General features: G+C 27.9%; 1 protein-coding gene across 1 annotated transcript in view; it reads right to left on the reverse strand.

Moving 5' to 3' along the window:
* LOC147806256 (glucose dehydrogenase [FAD, quinone]-like) overlaps positions 1-25,169 on the reverse strand; it is a 133,211-nt gene that overhangs the window by 24,471 nt on the left and 83,571 nt on the right. Inside the window, exons 2-4 of the mRNA XM_087169043.1 lie at positions 14,936-15,138; positions 9,614-9,803; positions 3,500-3,631 (exon numbers count right to left, since the gene is read on the reverse strand). Of these exons, the coding sequence (XP_087025169.1) occupies positions 3,500-3,631; positions 9,614-9,803; positions 14,936-15,138 (525 nt within the window). The remainder of the gene's footprint in view (positions 1-3,499; positions 3,632-9,613; positions 9,804-14,935; positions 15,139-25,169) is intronic.

Here is a 25,169-nt window from a genome sequence, read left to right on the forward strand (position 1 = left end):
CCCGAGTTCGCTTTCAATTTTTGTGATATTATATTTTAAAAAGTTATTATCGCTCCGTATGTATTTCAAAATGTCTTTTAAATTACTGAGAACAAATATGAAAGATTAAGTGCCACGTTGTTCAATTCAAGGTGAGTTTTCGATTTCCAATATAATTATGACGCAAAAAGCATCTGAAGAATTAGAATTAATAGAGATGCAAGAAGATCAAGCTTTACAATTAAAATATAAGTCGACGTTGATTACTGAATTTTGGAAATTGAACCAGAATCGAAGTATCCTGAATTAAAAAAGGCTGATTGTAGAATTATTTCAATATTCGGAACAACGCACTTATGTGAGTCATTTTATTCCACTTTAAAATTCGTGAAATCTAAAAACCGATCAGTATTAACTAACTAGCATTTGAAAGAATTACTGAGGAGTGCTGTCGCCAATTATTCACCAAATTTTAAAGAAGTATCAAGTAAAATAAATATGTTTAATTTTTAATATTTAAATTCAATACACATATTTTGTACTTTTGCTTTTATGTTCTCAATAAATATAATTTATGTAAAAAAAAAATTTTAAGACCTTTTTTTGCATACCTTTTGAATACGTATTTAATTGCGGCTCGCAGAAAATTATAAATTTTGAAAAATGGCTCGACTATCAATGAGCTTGGCCACCCCTGTACTATATCATCAAAAAATAATAAATAAATAAACAATAAAAAGTACGCTTTGTGTTTGATTTTGAAATTAAATTCCTAGTATAGGATGAACTAGAATTCAAGACGTTCTTTCAAACTTTTAAAATAAAATTTAAGTATGTGAAAATTTGATCATTGTATCGTCGGTTATTCAGAGTTATGTAATCTTTTTTTATTTATTTATTTCACGCATGAGTTTTCTTTAATGATTATAATTAAACTAAATACCATCGTTTAATGTACTGTATCACAAAAAATATTAAAAAATAAATTTTTTTTTCTATCAAACATTGATTGAAAACGTTTAATCGTTTCTGACAATTGACATTAGAAATTTTTTTAAAGATATTTATTCTAATTGAAAACAGCCTCGCTGATTGAATCCTTGCAAAATTGTATGACTGTTTACAGGTCGAGAAAGAATCACAAGAAGAAAAGGACAACATTAGTTGCATTGTTAAGTGTTTCATTAAGAACCTTTAGAACACTGTTCTGAAGTTCACCAGCAGTACATAATGACGGACAGAATGCAAGTTGATGACCAAGTCCAAAAGCTATTCAAAAAGTAGCCCTCCTGTCGGAGGCGAGTGACATTTGAAACGCCTTGAAGATGAATTACGACAACTAGCGTGGAGAAAAATAAAAAGCCTCTACTAACAATACAATATGGTTCATTTTAAATAGATTTAATTTCCGTTTTGTCAGTTTTGTGCTAAGACAGCAGGTGTTTTGGGAACTCTGGGTTGGAATGACTGACCTGCGAAGGTGTTGAACGTTTTTTTTCTATGACAAGTGTATCAGATCAGCATATTTTAGGTTAATGTCAAGGGTTAGTTGTTGTCCGAGTTCAGGCACATGAAAAGCAAAAGATGTAAATATGTGTATTTCGTTTCATAAAATAGTAAAGAATTGATTCAATGATAGATGCATCAGCATATTTTAAGGTTAATTTCAAGGATTAGTTCTTGTTCGAGTACTTCTTAGGTAGCTCTTAGGTGCATGAAAAGAAAAAGATGTAAATATGTGCTTTTCGTTTAATAAAATAGTAAAGAATTGATTCAATGATAGATGTGTCAGCATATTTTAAGGTTAATGTAAAGCATTAGTTGTACGAGTTCTTCGTAGGTAGCTCTTAGGTACATGAAAAGTAAAAGATGTAAATATGTGTTTTTCGTTTAATAAAATATTAAAGAATTGATTCAATGATAAATGTATCAGCATATTTTAAGGTTAATGTAAAGCATTAGTTGTACGAGTTCTTCGTAGGTAGCTCTTAGGTGTATGAAAAGCAAAAGATGTAAATATGTGCTTTTCGTTTAATAAAATAGTAAAGAATTGATTCAATGATCGATGTATCAGCATATTTTAAGGTTAATTTCAAGGATTAGTTCTTGTTCGAGTACTTCTTAGGTAGCTCTTAGGTGCATGAAAAGCAAAAGATGTAAATATGTGCTTTTCGTTTAATAAAATAGTAAAGAATTGATTCAATGATAGATGTGTCAGCATATTTTAAGGTTAATGTAAAGCATTAGTTGTACGAGTTCTTCGTAGGTAGCTCTTAGGTACATGAAAAGTAAAAGATGTAAATATGTGTTTTTCGTTTAATAAAATATTAAAGAATTGATTCAATGATAAATGTATCAGCATATTTTAAGGTTAATGTAAAGCATTAGTTGTACGAGTTCTTCGTAGGTAGCTCTTAGGTGCATGAAAAGCAAAAGATGTAAATATGTGTTTTTCGTTTAATAAAATAGTAAAGAATTGATTCAATGATAGATGTATCAGCATATTTTAAGGTTAGTGTAAAGCATTAGTTGAACGAGTTCTTCGTAGGTAGCTCTTAGGAACATGAAAAGCAAAAGATGTAAATATGTGTTTTTCGTTTAATAAAAATTGAAGAATTGATTCAATGATAGATGTATCAGCTTATTTTAAGGTTAATGCTAAGGATAAGTCGTTGTCCGAGTTCTTCTTAGTTCTTAGGTACATGAAAAGCTAGGATGTAATGATATGTATCTCGTCTAATAAAATATTGTAGAATTAATTTAATGATTTTAAGGCATATTTTAAGGTTAATGTCAAGGATTAGTTGATATCCGAGTTCTTCATAGGTAGCTAATGTAAACAATTTAGGCTCACGCAAAACAAAAGACGTTAATATCTTTAGTAGAATATTTGAAAATTGAATTAATGCAATGATAATTTCTCCTTCTTACTTCTTGATTATATTATTAATTGCTTAAAACGAGAGCATGGAGCTGAAATTCATTTTTAGGAATTTCATTAAGTTTTTTACTGTTTAAAAATATTCTAATTAATAATTTTAAATAAATATTTTAATAACAGAAAAAAATATATCATTAAATTTGATTAATTAAATTAAGAAATATTGTTGATATTCGTTAGTTTTCTTTAAGTAATCTTTAAGCAATAATTTTCATTAATTTTCGTTTCGTTACGTTATCTTTGAATACAGAAAAACTGCTAATTTTCGTGTGCGAATATTTTCTAAATTATTACTATTTTAGAAATATTAATGTTATTGAAATAAAATTTAATTTAAAGTAAATATCAGAATATTTTTAAATTTTCATCAGCATTCACTTATTGAAAAAAAAAAAGAAGATAAATCCCGTAACACAACCTATGTATTTTTGAAAGAATATTGCAGAAAGTCTTAGTGCGCGTCTTTTTTGGCATTTGGATAAATGAGCGCGTGTTTAAAAGTCATTTAGATAATCGAGTTTTTACTATAGGTGCGCTTGAAGATAATGCAGGAAAAATTGAGATATTTTATGATCTTACCTGTTTGCTGTGGTCCATTTATATCAATGTTTTGATAACCAAGGTGTACTCCGGCTTCAACGAAAGAGAAGGCTAAGGGTGTAGCATACGATGGCGTAGATACGGTCAAATAACCTCCAGTCGCGTGATAACCTGATTAATAAACAAAAGAAAAAATGAATGTTTTCACACATTTCGCTAGGTGGAGAAAATACACTTCATTTACTAAAATAATCCATGCATACGTCATTATTTAGGCAACACAATGGACACTCTTCGAAGAAAATTTAACTAGCACATTGCATAAGGTTTCTTGTTTATAACATATCAATGTGAAATTCAGAGCCAAAATAGCTTTGATAGCCTAATGCTATTCTAATGAAATTGTAATTTAAATTTAATTCGTCAAAAATTCCACTCAAATTCAACAATATGAGTATTGATCTGTGAAAAGCAGTTGGTGATTTTTCTTGTTTCAATAGTTATAATTAGAGCCCGGATTTTGATGACCTAAAACAAACTCAATTAATGCCCTTAAAAAGTGCAAAAAATGCCCTTAAAAGTGCAAAAAATGCCCTTAAAATGTGAAAATTGCGCTAAAAATGCCTTATGACATGACTTAAATAGAAGTAAAAATATTGAACTAAAACAATGTTTCACTCTTCAAAATTATTATGAGTCGTTTCAAAAAATATAAAGCAATGCAATACTTGTTCAACGTTCATTAAAGTTTGAAAAATATGTTTTATATCCTAAAATAACAAAAAAAAAGGAAAATATATTGACTCCAAAACATTTTCATTTTGTATAGAAACTTAAATGAATATAACAACTTCCATCTCATAATATTACTAAATATCAGAATTACAGTGGATTATTAAATTTTTTTTTTAATATTTTGAAATGTACACGAGCTTCTCTTGTCTGAAAGCAAATTTTTATACCAGGAGAAGCTTCTTTCAACGTCTACTGATGTTATTGGTGCGTACTTGAAAAGGACGGTCACACTTACTGACAATTCTTTTTCAATTTGAAAAGATGTTGCTTCACCTGTTAATATCCTAGAAATTTTCTTCATTGTTTGGAAGCCAGTGTAATAATAAAAAATAATGAAAATTAGAAAAATTTAACAAAAAAATTTAAAAAATGCTTTAAAATGCAAAATTCGCCCCAAAATTTTAAAGAAAATGCCCTATAAATCTCAAAAAATGCTCTAAAGGACAAAGAATGTCCAAAAATGCAAAAAATGCAAAAAAAAATGCAAATGTCATCAAACTCCGGGCCTTAGTTATAATCATTCTTTCTTTCTTGTTTTTCGTTCACCATTTAAAAATCTGATACTAATCAATTAAGTTTTTGAATTTAGCAGCAAACTTGTAAGCCTCATTACCACCCTTTATTACTAATTCAAATAAAGCCCAGAATACATTAATTTAAATATTTAAAATGAAGGATAGTTTTTCTTAAGAGATACTAATATTTAAAAGCAGATAGCAAAATTATAACACTCTTAATTCCAATCACAATTGTTCATTTAATTCAATTAGGTACTTGCAATGCCTAACCATGTGATCTAAATCAGATTTTATCGGATACCAGTAAGTGACGTCATTCGTGTGTGTTGAACCTAATTGACATCTGAATTGACAAATGCTACGATTTACCCAGGATCACTTGCAGGTACCAGTTGTATAAGCTATGAGGAAACTGAGTCGTAAATTTTTATCTCTGATAATGTCAGTAAATATTCATAGAAAATAAGAAATATTGCTACAAATTTCTGAGTTTTTGTTTGTTGGTATTTTAGGCGAAAATTCCAAATAAATGCTTTTTTACCAAATGAGTATCAACTTAACGAATGTAATTTAATTTCTCGTGTTTTTGAGATCTACTTTTTTTTAACATGATGTCAATCAATTCGTTATTTCAATTCATCAGTAACGTTGCAATCAAGAATGGAGAGAAAAACTATTCGTACATCTTTTTTTCTCAACTTCTTTCAACGTGTCTGTAGGAAAATACGAAATTGTGTTACAAAAAAAGAAATCTTTTGCATCTTCTTCTATAATGAATTATTTTTGATTTGTTATGTCAGGCAAGCTCAAGCAAACTGAGTATGTGTCTCTATCAGGTAATGTAACTCGAGAAGAAGAGATTATGCCTAATCGTGTGATTTGAATCAGATTTAATTGGATATCTGTGAGCGACATCACGCGTGTATGTCAAACCTGATTGGTTTTTGAATCGACAAATCTCACGATTCACCTATGGTGACGTTACTCACTGGTTTCCAATTAGTAATTTGTATTCTATAGAGCCCCTGAATTAGACCCCTAGTATAGTAGCTTTAGTACTCTATTTGAAATCACGTGTTTATTTGTATTAAAATTACGTTTTTGCAGAATGTTTATCTCATAAAAGGAAACGGAAATAAAAAAAAAACATTATTTACTTAAGTGACATTTATTTAAAAAAAAATTAATTGTCAAAAATATTCACTAGCATATGTTGGCAGCAATCAATAATCGATTAACATCATTTTCGATGCTGAAAAATACTGATATAGTACTGCTGAAAAATACTGATAAAATACTGATTCTTTATTTTGATGAATTTAACTTCGATAAAGCATGTTTTGAGGAGCCGGTATAGTCTGATTGGTAGGGTACTGGGCCCTTGTCCAAGAAATTATGGGTTCGATCCCCGCTGGCCGAAGATCCCCGGCGTAATAAATGGTGACTGATGCACGTTAAATCTGTCGAGTCACTAAGTCCTCTATGTTCCCATAACAAATCCTACCTCGGGGGTACTGATTAGTGACATTAGTAGTCTTAAACTCAAAATTGGGTCGGCTGTTCAACGACGGTTATAAAATAAAACAAAGCATGTTTTGAATAATCTAATAACGTAAAGTGTTCAAAAAAAATAATAAAAAGAAATGGAAACTATATTTTAACTGATTTGATGTAGTTGACACATGGCTTTCTGATTCGGATTTGATTGTGTAGTGGGAAATATTAATTATCGATGTTTTTATTAACTTTTTACTGACTGACCAATTTATCAATTATTTAACTTTTTCTACTCCGTGCAAAGAATTGGCATTCAAATAGTAATAAATAAAATTTCAGTGCAATACAACAGATTTAAGGTATACAATGAACGATTCACGTCAACTTTTTACTATTCTATATCATTATCATGACAAGCATTTCGTGTTTTAATTACGTTTAACAAATCAATTGGGGTTCAGAATTAAAGGCTTCTCTTTTTAACAATACTCTCCAAAATCTAATACGTGTGATGCAAAATTAAGTTAAGTCCAAAACAACATAATCTTACATGATGGATGAAATAAGTCGACATGTAACTATAGGGTCTAAGCACGAGTTACATTGTTAAACAACAATAAGCTGTTAACTTTTTATGACTTGTTTGAGGTGACAGAAGTAATATCATTCACATCTACTCACTTTTTATATTTGACTTCAGGCGTTGATTGTGTTTGATTGTCAACAGCTAAAGCTTAAACAGAGACACTACTTTTATATTACTTGAGTGAAATGCACAGTCAGTGGACTTTGGAAAGGTTTAGTTTACGAATTCAACTAGATAAACTTAATAAATATATCGCAGTGAGTTTTGATAACGAGCACACTTTCGACTTATTTAAATTTTATATACAGTGACCTCTCACTTATGCACCACCTCTTTTATGCACCTTTTTCATTTATACGACGATTTTTATAGGTCCTAATACATTAGATAGGAAAATAATGATAAACATCCTTCGTTTATGCGTCGCTCTAAAAATAAATTTTTCAATTATGCACCGAAATTTTAGGCTAACATTTTAATTTTTTAATCCTCTAAATATTTTTTCTTTTTAAAAAAAAGATATTTTAAATTAAAAATGAAGCAAATAAGCAATCCTTGTTACAGATAAAAAGAATATATAATGTTAGATCCTATTGAATTTGCTTCCCCCTGTGACCTTTTCCTTTTTGCTGTTTCTGGAAAGACATTCTTTCTAGAATTTTGAATAGGGTGTCTTATCTGCTACACCAACAACAGTGAAAGCCCATTCATCTTTTAGAAACTTACCATTCCTCTTGTCCAGAGGTTAGTTTTACTCCCATGCTGTTTTCTAGAAAAAAAAAAGACACCTGGAATACGAAAGATGAAAGAGACCGCGATCACTTACTTGCAGTCACATGGACATTATGAATAAAAAAAGGGAGGTGATCTGTTTAGTGACAGAAGTACTTGAACAACTTATTGTGCAGCATATTATGACGTCAAGTACTTTTCTTAGAAATTTATCATATGATGTTTCACCCCCTTCCATGAAACTCAAATTTTTTGTGAAGAACTGTTCATTTATATCTAACTAAAACTTGTGAACGATGGGAACGTGGTGGATGATACTGACGAGATGATAAAGTTCCTCCAATTCACATAGCAGTATTGAAAGCTTTAGACACTATTCCTGACTACTTACAATTTAATTTTGCTTCTGAAACTCCCCCTTATCCCATTTATACGAGCTGAAAAAAAACTGTTTTTGAATAACATCGGCAAAAACAAATACAAACATGTATTAAGATTATTTTGTAAGAAAATAAATTGTCTTAAGGTATGTTAAATTTTTCTTTGTAAAATTATAGTAAATACCAAAACAGTATAAATATTAACATTTTATCTTTAGAAACATATGTATTCATATTGACACTGCAATTTACGTTGCGTCTTAGAATTTTGAAGTTTTTCACTTATGCGCCTCTTTTACTTATGCGCTTTTTTCTCTTGGCCCCTTACACCGGTGCATAATGAGAGTTCACTGTAGTTTCAAATAATGAAGAACTACATACACTGTAAAATATTCTGGATCAAATAACTTAAAATGTCGGTACAAAGTACCGACAATTTGAGTGCATCATCAGTCAAGTCCATTTTTCCGTAAAATCCACTTTTGCTGCAAAATATTATGCAGCAAATTGTAGAGCAATATTTTTTAATTCGAGTGATTCAGTGATTTTACGGTAATTATTCCTGTAAAAACTACAGAATATCAGATTTTTTTGTTCCGTAACATGTTACTATAAAAATCGGTAAAAAAAATACCGACACCCTGATTGCTGATACTGTTTTACTGTTATTTTTTACAGTGTATAGTCTGGAGCAATTAGGATATAACAAATACATTGATCCAGGTAAAAATTTAAAGCTCTCTAAAAAGGAAAGTATTTAAAATATAATGCATTTTATCTAGTTTTTGACACAAATTTATTAATATATCTTTATATGTAATAGGACGACTGCTGAAAATGTATAAGTTGTTTTATTAAAATTTTTATATTATGATTGCATGGAAGTGTTTAAAATGTTTGTTTTCAGTACAAATGTATCAGTAAAAAAACTTAGAGTAAGTATTTAAGAAATATTAATAAAAAAAGTTTGAAAAATATTCGCTTTAATCAATGTATTAATTTAATGAGTTTAGTGGAAGGAGTTTAAGGAAATTTCTAAAAACTAAATGTTAGCATGATTGTTTCATATATTTACTTTTTATAGCGTGATAATGGGTTTTAGGCGCACTTGTAAAATTGTCTTTGATTTCAGTTTTTAAACTTACGTCTTAAGTCATTTACAAATTATACAATAAAATGCACAAGTTATACAATAAATACAAAAGCTACTAGAATGTGGTAAAATTTACCATTTTTCTGGCACTATAGAAACACCAAAAGGGTTGGTAATTTTTACCGAAGTTCTTCGGCAATGACTTCGGTAACATTAATACAGTGAAATATGGTTTTATAATATAGGTTAAAATTTGGTAATTTTATCACTATTCCTTAGAGCGTGGCATCAAAGCCATTTATTCGGTTAAATTTAATTTTCAGTTTTGTATTTTTTATTAAATGTGAGGTAATAAGAATTATGGTTTTAAAAACCGGAATTTCGGATAACCGTCATCATATGATTGTGAAAATTACTAAATGAATGGTTTAAAAACCGTTTATTTTGGTTTTTGTCACCAGAATAATGTTTTTTTTAATACAAGAAATGTTATTACCATACGGTACGGTAGTAATTTTACCAGATTTTTTTTCTTCTTGCACGAACACCTACCATTTTTAGCTATTGCAGGATCTCGATTATCTTCGGATTTCAAAAAATAAGGAAAAACTTCATTCCAGCTCCAACCATGTGCCCCTCCCAGGGCCCACAAATCGTAATCTTTCTTGTTGCCTCTCACATACAGCATGTAATTGATGACGCTGGATCCACCCAAAACTCGTCCTCTCGGCCACCGACTTCTCTGTAATTAAAGAAACAATGGAGAGTCAAATTAAGCAAAAATCATCAAACCTGATTAAAGCTTTAAAAAATAAGTCTTATTTTTGTTAATTATTCTTCTGTTTATTTCATTCTGTCGTATAATTTCTAATATCAACAAAGGAAAGAACAAAAATCTACATTAATAACGTTTTTTCGCAACTATTCTTCCATTGTTTTAATAAGATTAATGGCCCATGTGATTCACCTAAATATATATTTTATTCAACGTAGAAATAAATTTAAAATAAAGAAAAAGGGTGAGAAATTGAATAAAATAAAATAAATCATAATTTATTTTTTTAAATGTACTTTTGTTTTCATTTACACACGCCATCTTTGAAGAGCTTACAGAGAGCTAAAGCAAAACAATAGATCTAAAATAAACCAACTAAATAAATGTTTTAGTGAATTTATAATTTCAATTAAAAATAATGACAGAGAACAATAAACTTATCATTTACCGAGGCGTAAGGCTGAAATTATTTAAGTGAGAAAGGTGCTTCTCTTCGGAATTTGAAAATAAAAAGGCCTATTAAGTGTGGAAACTTTTTATATATTTCTTAATGGTTATTTAAATTTTAAATAACAATCAATTTTAAAAATCTAATAATAACAAAGGAAAATACTAAGAAAGAATGATAAATAAATACCATTTACCCTTTAACGCGGAATTTTTTATTAAACACATTTCTTTTTCCTAATTTTGTATTAATTTAGGTCAAAATAAACGTAAAGTATTATACTTAGTATTTTAGTAATTTATGGTTATGAAATACAACATGAAAGACCGGTGTCTTTTTTCTGCGATAAAGGTTAAATCTTCCAAACCCGGTTCACTGTACAAAAAAAAAATTTTACATTTGCACTTGTTTGCAATTATTTAGATCCAAGCTGAACAGTTATTCATTATTGAAATTTTTCCCTTTTACAAAATCAGTTAATTGACAAATATTACAATATGAATGTAAAAATATTTCTACTAATTTGGATTATCATATTTTACTACAAATATAGATCCAACAGTCTAAGTCTAATGGATGCCGATAGTTTAACGCAGTGTTTCCCAAACTTATGACTTTTGTGTACCCTTTCTAAATTTTTCGTAACGCTGTGTACCATTAATAAAAAAATGGATGCATTTTTTACAATAAAAAAATTGCACAAAAGTTAAAAATCACAGCTGGCTGTTGACACCACTAATTATTAACTGTTAACTCTGCAAAAAATAGTCAATAGAAAAATACGCAATAGTAAATTTGCATGGCTAGCTTTGTTTTTAAACAATATTTATGAATTTTCATTTGTTGCAATATATATCGCATAAGAACGCGTACCCCTTCTAAACTGTTCCCGTACCCTTGGGGGTACACGTACCACACTTTGGGAAACACTGGTCTGAGGGATATAGCTTGTAATTAAAGCGTCTGAAAAAAAGAAAAGTCGTTCTCCCATCTGCATCAAAAGCTTAAGTTAGGTATAAAGAAATATTAAAAATTAATTTTATGATTTCAATAATTAGGTGAAAATTAATTTTATTTTGTTGAAAATCGAAGAATTCTAAGTTTTCTTAATTTAAAATTTGATCCTGCCACATGACAACGGCCGATAACAATGTGAGATGATTTTTGACCATTATCTTTTTATATTTCATTAGGCTAATAGATAAGTTTTTGGGCAAATAATTTGAACGGCTACATTTCGAAGAGGAATCATCCAATTCATGGTTTTTTAGAATGTCGTGGAAAACAAAGAAATTAGGAAATAGAACTTCAAAAAGAAATTTTTTATTAATATGCAGATTTATAAATATTAGATGCTTAAATTAATGCATTATTTTAGCTTTATCAATATTCTTCAATAAATTAACAACCATCATGATGGAAATTTCCTGAAAGAAAACTACATGATATAAAAATATACCAATGCGTCATTCTCGGTAGTTAAAGATACATAATATGAAAACAAAATCTCATAGTATATTGAAATTTGCTATAAATGTAATAAACAACAAGTAATTGAAATTCATAAAGTATCGGATGACTTAAAATGAATTCAATATATTTATAGCAGTTATGATATGGTGAAAGGTACTAAGTTTTACGTTCGTCATTTCTGTCTCAAACAAATTTTGCCGAACTTCTCGAGACTCTCTCTAGCTAATGATATTTGCAGAAAATGCAATTTTTACTTCAAAGTGCATAGTTTAGAACCAAAACCTGAAAATTTTAAACTCAAAAAGGTGAAAAAAATATTTAAAACCTTTCGTTTTAACCTAAAAAATGATTAGTTTTAATTATTGACATTTTCTGTGGATTAAAGGATATTTTTATAGATAATTTTAAAAATTTTTTTCGCATAAAAATGTTAATGAATAGTTGCAACTATTTTTGGTTTTGAAGTAAATAAAAAAAAAATTTAAGCACTGAATTGCAGCTATCATGTTAAAAATTATGTAAAATTGACAAAAAAATCATTTGTTTAAAATATTTAGCGCGAAATTATTACTAAAAATGTGCTTGTTTTTTAAATTGATTGTTTTCGCAATGAAGCCATAAATTGATTCTAATGTGCATAAAAATATTTTTTATTAGTAATAAAAAAATAATATAAAATAAATTAATAATAAAAATAAATAAATAAACAAAAAAAAAATTACGCATAACTATATCATTTAAAAATTAAATAAAAAATGCGAATGCATGGATTGTAAAAAATTTTAATATACCTCAGCACTAAACGTTGTGTCAATTATACACCAAAATTTTTTACAGTGTTGACTCTAATAAAAAATATTTATATGGCTTAAAACTGCCCAAAAGTATACTTGAATCTAATTTCTTAACCTTTCCGGTAATTTTTTATTGCAATTGAAATCTTCGAAAAATGACCTTAAATCCAATTATACTGTAACATAGATACCAATCCCTTTCTAAAGTCAGGCAAACAATAAAAACTAATTATTTAAACAGAAAAATCTTATTTTATAAAAGATAAAATTGTACCAAATATAGTTCAATATATTGGACCCTAAGTTTAAGGGAAATATGTATACCATAATTGGTTTTCAATTACAAAATACGTGTAATTCAAATTTCCTTAGTAATTGAATATTATTTAAATAAGGAATGATTTATTTTTGAAAATGATAATAGCTGCAATGATAGTAGGAAGGTAGGATAGTTGAAAATGATAGTAGGCTACATTTATTATTGATGCCACACCTTATGAACTTTTGCAGAAGGAGGCAACAGGAATGTGTGGTAAGAATTAAGGGCAGCAACTTATTAATATACAGTGAACGAAAATTGCCGGTTTGTTAAATGCAAATATTAAGTGTATTGAACTTAATTTCAATGTTATACAGTTGTAAAAAACTGTTGAACAATGAAATAATAATTATTTCGGTTTCTTTTAAAATTCTAATATTATTTATTTATATTATTGCAACATTATCTTGATGCCTTATTTATGTCATATTTCAAGATTAATAATTATTCAACAACTTATACTGGCTTAAGTTAAATTTATTTAGCTTTCAAACCTCTAGGAAGAATATATTTTAAATTTAATAATAGTTGAATAACTTATCATTGGATCTGTAAGTAGGTTTATGCGTCTTTCAGAACCTTGACTAAAAATTTTAAGTCAAGTCGTCATATTTTAAGTTTAATAATTATTGAGCAACTTATAGTGGCTTAAGTCAAATTTATTTAGCTTTCAAACCTCTTTGAAGATAATATTTTAAATTTAATAATAGTTGAATAACTTATCATTGGATCTGTAAGTAGGTTTATGCGTCTTTCAGAACCTTGATTAAAAATTTTAAGTCAAGTCGTCATATTTTAAGTTTAATAATTATTTAGCAACTTATAATGGCTTAAGTTAAATTTATTTAGCTTTCAAACCTCTTTGAAGATAATATTTTAAATTTAATAATTGTTGAATAACTTATCATTGGATCTGTAAGTAGGTTTATGCGTCTTTCAGAACCTTGACTAAAAAAGGTAAACGAGACGACGTAATTTTTTACGTGTGCTTGATATCCAAAATTTTAAAATAATTTTGACAAACAAATACGTAAACTTGTTCCAAAATATATAGTTATAACATACGAGTACAAATCCTGTTTGAATGTTCATAATCTCCCTGCGCAAAATAAATAAATAAATACAAATTAAATAAAGTAAATATATGAAATAAAAATTATATAAAATAAATACATGAAAAATTAATCAAAATAAATAAATGGAAGAAAATAAGTAAAATGAATCATAAAATTAAAAAAAAACGCTTAATTTAAAATTGATTTTAAATTAATTTTAATATTAAGCTCATAAACAGGCTGCGTGTTCAGTAGAACAAATTTAACTATCTAAATGAAACTAATGAACAAATGAATCAATAATAAGTGAAAAATGAAACGAACTCCAGAAACAAACAGGAGGGAAAAGGTGAAAAAAAAGTTTATGATTTTCTCGTAAGGAAAAGTAGAAAAATGTCTAGACACAGAGAGAACTAACAGACATTTTTGTCTAAAAAAAATTAAAAAATATATGTAACTGTAAAAACCAATTATGGTCTCGGATTTGGAAGTTTTGGTTTCTCCGGTAGTTGGAGTCGAGACAACAGTTTCTCGTAGCATCTGTTTTCTCTTTTCCAAACAATACTCGAATTAAAGACAATAAAGAAATCGATAGAAGTTTTTATCTAATTGCATTCAAAGTCTTAACAAGCTTATAAAAAAAAGATTTTGAAAAGTCCTCATTATCGAATCTTTAAAAAAAAAAGTACATTTCTACATTAGCCTTTAAAGCGAAGATCATAATCACCTAAATTCACTTTCAAATGAGTTCGATTCCCATATTCTTTTTAAATCTTATGTTATTAAATAGCCTTCCAGCGATTAAAAGATAATAAAAGCCTACTGACAGAGTAACCTCAATTGCCTGTTTATCTCCTTTCGATATCGTTTCTGTGAGCTTTCAATTAAAACAGAGCATCAAAATCCATTACACAATAATACTCCACTCAAGGAATCCATACAAACAAAACTCGGTGATACACATTTTCCGCTTGGCTTGCGTGAGATACGACAAAGAAAAAACTACTCACCCTGTTGATGAGACCAAAACACGCCGCCTCTTGTGGTTCGGTCTGGTAGGCCCAGTCAACGGGTGTTTGCTGAAGCATAGCGGCTGCCAGTGGAATATCTGTCACCAAATTCTCCTTGCCACCAGCCTCGATGACCAGGACCTTGACATTGGGATCTTCGGACAGTCGGTTGGCCATTACGGCCCCAGCTGATCCTGCGCCAACTGAAAGAGAAAGGTGATACGTTGTAAGAAGGAAAATGAAGTAAGCAAAACAGTTTTCGAGTCTGTTTGTGAGAAAAAACGGATTTTAGAATGAAAGTTTCGTCCATATCCTTCATGGAATTAGAATGTTTAAATTTTAAAAGTTGCGTAACAATATGAGTTTGCAGCGTTTTCTGACCATCTGAAGCAGAGTGTTTGCTTCTTGTAAAAGAGGATGGAAAAAAAACTTCATATGCTCCCTAGATCTAGTCCATGTCAAGCAGCTTCAAACGCTTTCATAAATTAGTAGCACTGGTTAAACCCATTAAGGAATACTATATTTATAACATTCCAAACAGATCAAATATAATAAACCTACTTGTATGTTAAGACACGTACTACTACTAGTTACTCGACTCAGTGGCGTGACAGCTCATTGTGAGCCAAGGCCAACTGTGCCCATCTCAGTTTTCTTGAGCTTGGACTCAGGGGTGTAAGAGCAGGTTTCAGTTGGATGGGCAGCCGAACGCGGAACACTGAGCGTTTAGTTCTCAAACATGTTTGGAACTCATTTTATCAACTCACTGAAGGGATGAAAGGTTGAGTCAACCATCCCCGGCTTAAGAATCGAACCAAGGACCTGTGGCACGAGAACGCGAAGCTCTACCACTCAGTCACCGTGGGGCGTCATGTTCACCGGAAGTGAAGACACATATATTATTTAATAACCAACGTTGAACAGGCACCCAATTTTTGGGTCCATATAGTAGTGTCACATATAGAATAATATTTCGATCAAATATTTTGTTAATGTAGGGCATGTGTAAGCCCTATATTAACAATGAGTATAATTTTTTTAAAAATTTCATTGTTTAGAAAACTCTCTAGTATTACCAAGAATTAATGCAACAGAAAATTAGAAGAAAAAAAAATAAAATAACAATAACAATATGCAAATTCGAATTATACTGCTTAAATGCTATCGGTAAAATGTTAAAGTTTGCCAATTAAGTTTGTCTGAAATACGCTAATAATTTTTAAGACACCGAAAACAATTTTCAAGCAAAGTGAATAAATTATAGTCTCGAATCTACAGAAAGTATTATCTCTCTCAATCGAGTAATACAAAGTTCTTTTATCATTAATATCAAAATTACTGCAGAAACATCCAAATGCACAAAATAAAATAAAAAATTTTATTTTACATAAATTCCGAGTTACGAGTAAAAATATACAAATAGTATAAAAATTATTACAAATCATGATGTACTGTAAAAATTTTTTAATAAAATTACTGTAAAAAGTACTGGCATTCAGGGAGGGTGCCGGTACTTTTACCATAAAATCCGCTTTTACTTAAATATGTTACGGAATAAAAGAATCTGATCTTAACTTTTATAACAATAATTATCGTAAAATCACTGTAATTAAACAAATATTATAGCAAAATTACGATACAATATTTTCGGTAAAAATGGATTTTACGGTACTTTACACTGTAATTTGATACGGACAGTGAGCACGTAACATTAAGAATTAGTCGAAACAACAAATTTTTAAAAATAGATGTATTAAATAAGGATAAAACAATATAAAATAGTTCTATGAAAATTTATAAATATTATCCTAATTAATTTTTTTGTTTTTAAAAAAAAATAGAAAATATTTAAAAAACTCACACACAAAAAATATGGCTACGTAATTGCTCTTCGAAACTTTATTGAATTTAAGAGCAAATTTTGCTTCTAGAAAAATTAATTTTACTGAAATGTATAAAACTGTTAAAAAATAAAAAAAAAATAAAAAAAAAATATCATAATTTATCTTTACATGCCAATTTCTATGTCTCTCTAAAACATAATTTTAACTGTAAAATTGTCAGTTGTAAAATAACTGTTACTGCTTCGCGTCTAAAAACGGCCATTTCGAATGCCTTAAACAAAAAACAAACAAAAAATCTACACGTTTAAATAATTCATGACATAACGCTCATAATAGTTGTGATAATTTTAGTGCTACATCATATAGTGCATAAAAAAAGATATAAATGCCCTATTTCGCTATATTTTACTTCAACGGAAGTATGGTAACAGTTCTTCTGATTTCACGGACGGAAGAACACTAGATTATGCTTAGTAAGATAAGTGAGAAGCTCATAAGAGAGGATAGGTTCTTCGTACATGCATGCTAAATCACGTTTGCTGATATTTATCGTCGTAACCTACTTAGTTTTCCATTATTATTATTAGACATATTCTATTCTTATATGTCATTCTTAAAGCTTAGTATGGTAATAAAAAAAACGATAAGTGTGAAAGTTTTATTTCACATAAAATATCCTATATACAGTGTGCAAAAAGAGTGTATACCTTGATAACTTTTGATCCAATGATCGGGTTTTGATACGAATTCTTTCACACTCTTAATGGTTCAAAGGCTTAACCTTAAATATGCTTATTAATTAGTGCAGAGGATTTTTTAATTTCGATACTAAATGTTCTTTCTCTGAATAAACTAAATCTAATTTTAAGATCTAATAACTAAATCCAATTTTAAAATCTCGTAAAAATCTACTTTTTTACGACAGAATTGGGTTTTTGACTCTCAAATTATTGGAGGTAGTCTTAATCTGGAATATGTTATCTTAATTGCTTAGGCAGAACAGCGGACAGAATTTGAGCTCTTTAATATTTCCCTTTTTGCATTTTTTGCTATTGCAAAGAAATAGTAGTTTGAAAGTTGGAATTTATCATTCAAAATTATGCAGATTAAATAGCAATAAAATCTTGTATACCTTGCAATTTAAAAAAATTTCGACAGTTATTAAATAAAGTAATAAAAATGATAACAAATTATTATAAATCATTTTTTACGTATGAATATTTTTGAATAACAGGATTTAATAATTGTGTGCACAAATGTTTATTTGCTTTAAAAGTTATGATATAATATGCGACATGTGAAATAAATATTAAGGATCTCCAAATTTCGGTTGTTCTACCGTCATAACTAATGAGAACATATTTTTCGGATTGCAACTAGCTGTTTTTTTAGGCTTAAAAATTAAACTTTTTTTTAAAAAAACTTTTTTTTTAAAGTTAATTCAATGAAAGTACGTTTTTGAGTCTTATAAATATTGTTTCTATTGCTTAATTAGCAAATTTAAATTCACCATTAAGAACGATTATTAAAGGAGTATGAGCCATTGAATCTGCTTTCGTAAATTTAAATATTGCTTACACGAATTAATTAGCAAATTAAGGTCGCAATTAAAAATCATAAATAAATATGTTTTATAGTAGTATAGGAAAAAAACGATCATTAGATGAAAAATTATTATTTTCCTTCCCACACTATACTTGAAAAGTTTGAATAAAGCTTGCTTGATTAACTTTAAACAGAACTTCATGCAGTAAGAAGTAATTTTAACCGATAAAGGAGTGCATCAAAAGTACACTGAGACAAAAGTATGGTCAAAACTACCAGGTTAGGGTAAAAATTGAAATTCATCGGGCTCTATGGAAGCACCAAAAAAACTCGGTAATTTTTACCGAAGCGCTTTGGTAACTTGTTTTTATAAAACAATAAAAAACAGTTTTATAATAAGTGACAAAATTTTGTAAATGTGTTAAAGTTTGGGAATTTTATCATGATACCTTAGAGCATGGCATTAAAACCATTTATGAAGTCAAATTAGCTTTTCAGTTTTTATTTTTCTAATTTTTAACTAAATATATGATAATAAAAGCTATAATGTTGAAAACCAGAATTTCTGGAAAACTGCTTCAATTTGAATATAAAAATTACATAATTCATGGTTTAAATACTGTATATTTTGTTTAACAAAATTATGATTCTTTTTAGAAAATTTTATTACTTTTTTTTAACTAGAAATTTTATTACCATATAGTGTAGTAATTTTACCAGATTTTTTTTTTCTCCGTGTACTTTCGTGCAAATGCCTATTTCAGTTGTTTAATCAGTCACCTAAGTAATTTTTTATAAATAAATTTAATAAAAATTGTAAATATTTTGAACATTATGTTTATTTTTTTACAATTTTCTTAACGTATTTTTATGTAAGACATTTCCATATTTTTAGCGAATTGGATTGGTTTTAGCGAAAATTAATAAAAGATGTATTGGCGATAATTTATGTATCGAGAATTATTGAACAGTTTTCACCTAAATTTTGTATTATGACATTTTAAATTATTTACCAAAAATAATATTTTTAAATTTATATTTTTAAAGTTCATGTTTTTTTTCAAAAAGAATTTTAATGGTACAAGAATAACTTTCTCAAGTGTTGTATTTGTTTTTTTCGTCAGTATTATTTAAGGTAAATAGTATTAAAAATCGTAAAATACTCTTGTTGTAATATACATACCTATACCCATGTTATAGTTTCAATATTGTAAAATTCCTTTTTTATTTATATATATATAAAATAAAATTTAAAAATTCAATTAAGTAACGATTATAAAAAGAAGTAAAAAAATTTTGTTAAAGCTTAAAAATATTTTTTTAGCTATTTAATTTAAAAACTATTGAAAGAAAGAAGAAAGTTAGACATCAAAATATTAAATATAGAAAACTTGGATGTTTGAAATGCTAAAAAAACGTAAAAAAGGATTTTGTAAAATATAAATAAAGAAATAAACAGAAAAAAGGGTGAAATCCAGCTCAAAAGTTTAAATGAAAAAATACTTTGTCATAAATTTAGCATTTTTCTATTTAATTATGAACAATATTTTTAACAGTCTAGATAAATCTCTTTACTTTTATTCTGTTGTTATTAAACATTCTTAATAAGTAATCCACATTAAATGAATTTATTTCTTGCATTTTTTAAAAAAAATATTGTAAATGTGAAACAAAATTATAATTATTTCAAAAACAATAAAAATTTAAACTATAATAAATTAGAAAATAATATTTTTTTAATAAAATATGTTGCAAAAGAATGCTTTAACATTCAAAATATACAAGTGTAATATTTTTGGACATTTTACTTTCTTTATTAAAGACTTTTTCGCTATTGTGTAAATGAGTGAGCGAGATGAGTCAATTCCTGTTTGAAACTAAGACTTATCGTAATTCTCTAATAATGGAATTAAATTAAATTTAACATCAATTCATTACGTTTAATACAATATCGATTAAATATATTTTACTCTTATAACGTTAATTCTAATATGTTTTAATTAGTTAACATTTTTTAAAATTAAATAATAAGAATTTTTAACGTGATAAATAGTAATACTGATTTAATGAACAAAAATATGTTCGTCTCTAGAATAATTCAAATTATCTTGGTTTTAAAGCTCCTTTTTTTACTTTACTTACATATATTCATTGATTTATAATATATATATTCTTCACTTAAGTAATGCATTTTACTACGCATTTAAAATTTTCCTTTCTTTTGCTTAACTAATACATATTTTAATCATTTAATATTGCAAAAATTAATTCATTTATCATCGTCTTGAAATTCCTTTTTTCCCACATAACAATGACACATTTTTAGGATTTGAAATATGCTCGTCGTTGAAATAATTTAATTTATCTCACATTCAAAATCCTTTTTTTTTCCAAACCTGACACACTTTTTTTCCTCTTTCAAATTAAGATAAGACATGAAATTGTCGGAAATAAATAATATAACTGTTTACATAACTTCATCAAAAAAATAATCTTTCAAATAGATCAAAATTACCTTCCGAACTGTCGCTAAAAATAATATTTCAATCTAAAAAATGGCACCGCATTCAAAGAATTTGATTTTAAGACCATCTGGCAGCTGGTCATTTTACGTTCACAATTGATAAGAAACTCGCGTAGCCAAAAGAAAAGATAAAAATAATATTACAACCCTCCTAGCACAAAACAATCTAGGCTAATGGGCTAATTATTGGGCATTTTTTTCTTCATCTTTTTGAAAATCTAATCATCCCTAACGGTATAAAAAAGGAGAATCTTTAACCCTTCATTTTGAGTGATTGTGGAACAGAAACTACAAGTTGATTATGCTTTTTTTTTCTTCTCGTTTCCTTGAAAGTAGCCAGATGATTTTCTTTTATATAACTTGAGCAGACAGAACGAACAGCTTTTATGATTCTAGGTCGATTTGTAACCGCCTGATGGATGAGTATTTAGCTGTCCGTCAAAAAGTTAGCATTTCCTGACATATTTGCTTTACATTTATTTTGGCGAGCTACTCCACCCATAAGCGTGTTAAAACAAGAATGCATAAGTGTTTTCTTCATTGGATTAAAATATCGTTAAGTCAACTTAGATAATAAATATTCTTTTTATTACGCATCAATGTAATGCCTCGTAAAAAGGCAAAATTCCACGACTTATTTATTTTAAATTTTATTAAGTACTCCACCCATATATTTTTAAAAATAAATAAACAAACGGAGAATTAAATAAATAACAAAAAAATCTAGAAGTTTTTTATAGTTTTAACTAAAGCTACTTAATGAACACTTTATCGGTCTGTTATTTTTAAATTTTATTTAAATAAAGATCCTCCTCATTACGAATAAGGTGTGTCAGTATAAAGAGAAAAAATTTTGATGAAATTACCATACTTTATGGTTAAGATATTTTTGGTAACAAAAACTATAATTCCGGATAAATAAATCCAAAATACACTATATTTAAACCGTTCATCTGGTAATTCTTTCATTCATATGGTAACGGTTTAACGGAAATTCTGGTTCTTTAAATTATAATTCTTATTACCAGACATTTAGTAAAAAATACAAAACTGAAAAGTAAATTTTACCTGAATAAATTACTTTTATGCCGTATTCCAGGATATCATAATAAAATTACCAAATTTTATCACTTATTATAAAACCAAATGTTTATTATTATCTTTGCATGAATCATTGCCAAAGTGCTTTGTTAAAAGCTGCCTATCTATTTGGTGTTTTCATACTGCCAAAAGTAGAGTACATTTTATCATGTTCTAGCAGTTCTGACCATATTATTTTCCTTGTGGACAAACCATCGACGTCAAACAGCAAAAATTCCAGATAAAATTACGGTAAAAACAGAATGTTTATTAATTTTTTTATTGATTTTACCAAAATATCATTAAATCAATTCAGATAATAAATCTTTTTATAGGTCTTTTTTCTTCATGTAACTAATTGAAAAGTAAATTTTTTTCTTCAAATTTACCTTAATTTTTTGGCGAGTGTTTCTACCTATAAACCTACAAAACTAAGAATTTATATTTCTATTATTAATTGTATCAAAGCAACATAAATTGCAGTTTCATGTAAAGTCTGTGTTTCCTTAGTATAATTTATTTTTAAATTCTACACATTTATTTTCACGAAGTATAAATAAGTTGTTTTGGTATTCTCCTAAATGAGTTGTTTATTGTTTTTTTTACACTTTAAGTGAAAATAAGAAAAACTAAGTTAAAACTAACTTGCTGGTAACTTAAACTAATTTACACCTCTGTAAAATTAACCTTTCGACACAAAGAGAAATAATTTGTTAGTTATCTTGCAATTTCGCATCAATACAATAGCCTTTCCACTTATAACTAATAAATTAAATCATTATTATCTAGAATCAAAAGGTTCCTACTATGATTTATAGCCCAAATTGGAATAATACAATAAAAACTTGCTTCAAGGACAAAAAATAAATAAATAAATAAATCAAACATCCTTTTGACAATCTGAAAACATGTCTTTCGTCTGAAAGCTGAAAAAGTAATATAAAACGATCTATGACATAAGCAAACAATTATATTTTGACAAAAAGTCAAATTAGAAACCATACGACTAATTCTAGCATTTAGTCCAAAAATTAAGCAAAAATAAACACCCTTGAGCATAAATCTAAATAAAAAACAAATCTGTTATCATGTAAACCAACATACAAGTTTTGAGCTAATACTTTAAATTTTTTAATTGTATTTTTTAACTAAATGTTTATGCAAGCTTGTGAGGAAATTAAATGTACAGAAACTATGTAAATGCCCTGAGAAAGAAAATATGGCCAAAATTACTCAAATATGGTAAAATGTACATTATTTCTGGTTCTATGGGAACACCAAAAAACGCGGTAATTTTCACAACAGACTTTAGGTATTGATTTTGGTAAAATTAACATAAAAATTTACTCTTGTAACGTGTGATAAAATTTGATAAACGAGGTAAAGTTTGTTAATTTTATAATTATACCTTTGACAATAGCATAAAAACCATTTATTTAATAGCTTTTAGTTTTCAATTTTGTATTACTAAATGTGTGGCAATAAGAACTATAATTTTGAAAACTAGATTTTTTGGTCGACCATTATCACATGAAGAGAAAAATTGTCAAATAAATAGTTTAAATGCTATATTAACCAAAATTACGGTTAACATAGTATTTAATATTGTTTATATTTTATTTCATAACCGTCGTTGAACAGCCAACCCAATTTTGGGTTCACGGCTACTAATTTTAAACTCCGTAGCCTTGTAATTTTGAACGCAGTCTAGAAGACAAGGGAACTCCTGGATCATGTAATGGCAGAAATTTGGAGCAAGTAACACGCATTTGCGTTATATGGTAAGGAAAGCCACAAAAACCTTCCACGGTTAGCCTAACGGCGAAGAGACTCTAACCCAGAATCCGTCTACTATTGAGGATATTTTACGTCAGCACTTTTGGTGGTGCAAGCCGGATGCGGAACTCGTATCGACCAGCCATCACTGAGAATCGAATCCGGTTCAATTCATAGGTAGGCGAACGCTCTATCCCCTGAGCCATCACCTTCTTATGGAAACGATGTTTGAATTTTCTTTTAATGCTTCAAATAAAAATAATAAAATTTAGGGTTAAATACATTTACTCATTTTACCGCATTTCCAAAGGAACAATAAAAGTTTTATTCTATACCAAAATATGCATTATCTTAAATAAGGTTCCTATATTTCACATTATGTAGGAGTATTTCCAACACCAATTATCCGTTAATCCCAAAATTCTAATAAAGAATGAGCGCTATAACGAAGTGAATGACGGTAAAATTCGATAATTCGAAAATTCCATTGTGATTTTATTGCAGGGAAGATTTCTTCCCACATTTGTTTACTAACCTCATTTCTTGTGAATGCACCGCGCTCGTCCCATTTCTTTACATAATTTATATGCAAGGCATCTTTCTTTAATTTGATTGCCATTTGGAAAAATACCATGATTCTAGAATTATTAAATTTAACGGTAATTTAGAATAAGACTCAAAACAAAGGGTTCATTTATTTTTGAGGAAGGTCACCTTTTTTATTACTTTTTATTGTTTGATTCTTATTCTTCTTTGTAAATGCTTCAAACTTTAGAAAAGAAAATAGTTTATTTTTTTAAAGAATTCTAGCATTTTTTAGAAAATTTTCTGTTCTAATTATAGTATTTTATGTAAATTTTTTGGATATTATAATTGTTTTTGACTTAATATTTGGCATTTATTTCTAATAGTACTAGAAATTGTAACAATTGACTCTGTAAAAATACTTTTGTATTTTCAAATAAAACAAAACTCTGTATTTTATTATTTCGATAAATATGAAGCAAATACTTAGTATTTCCTTTACATGTATACAAAAAGTATTTATAATAGTATTATGCTTGCTTATAGTAGTGAAATTGCTTATTTGCTGAATAATTATGCAATGTAAATTTTGGAAATGTTCTAAGTTCCAAACGTTGCTTTTTATTTTCTTACAATATTGTGTTTTTGTATCTTTTTTCTGATTATTAACGAAAATTGATTGCCTTTACATGCAAAGTTTTGAACTGAAATTTTTTTTTGCTAAATTGCTGCTATCATTTATGACCATTTATAATCAGTTGACAAGTACTATATTAATTTACAACTAATTTACGGGAACTAAACTATGTATTTTTTATTCATATAACTTTGATATTTAAACCAGGTTTAAAACTTTTTTATAAGTTTTAGTTTTATAATTATAAAATATAAACTAATATTTTGGTTAATTTTAATGTTTTAGAAACTTAACAATGACAGC

Source organism: Parasteatoda tepidariorum, chromosome 8 (genome assembly GCF_982258835.1).
Source record: "Parasteatoda tepidariorum strain Cologne lab strain chromosome 8, Ptep-v5.0, whole genome shotgun sequence".
NCBI classification, from domain to species: Eukaryota; Metazoa; Arthropoda; class Arachnida; order Araneae; family Theridiidae; genus Parasteatoda; species Parasteatoda tepidariorum.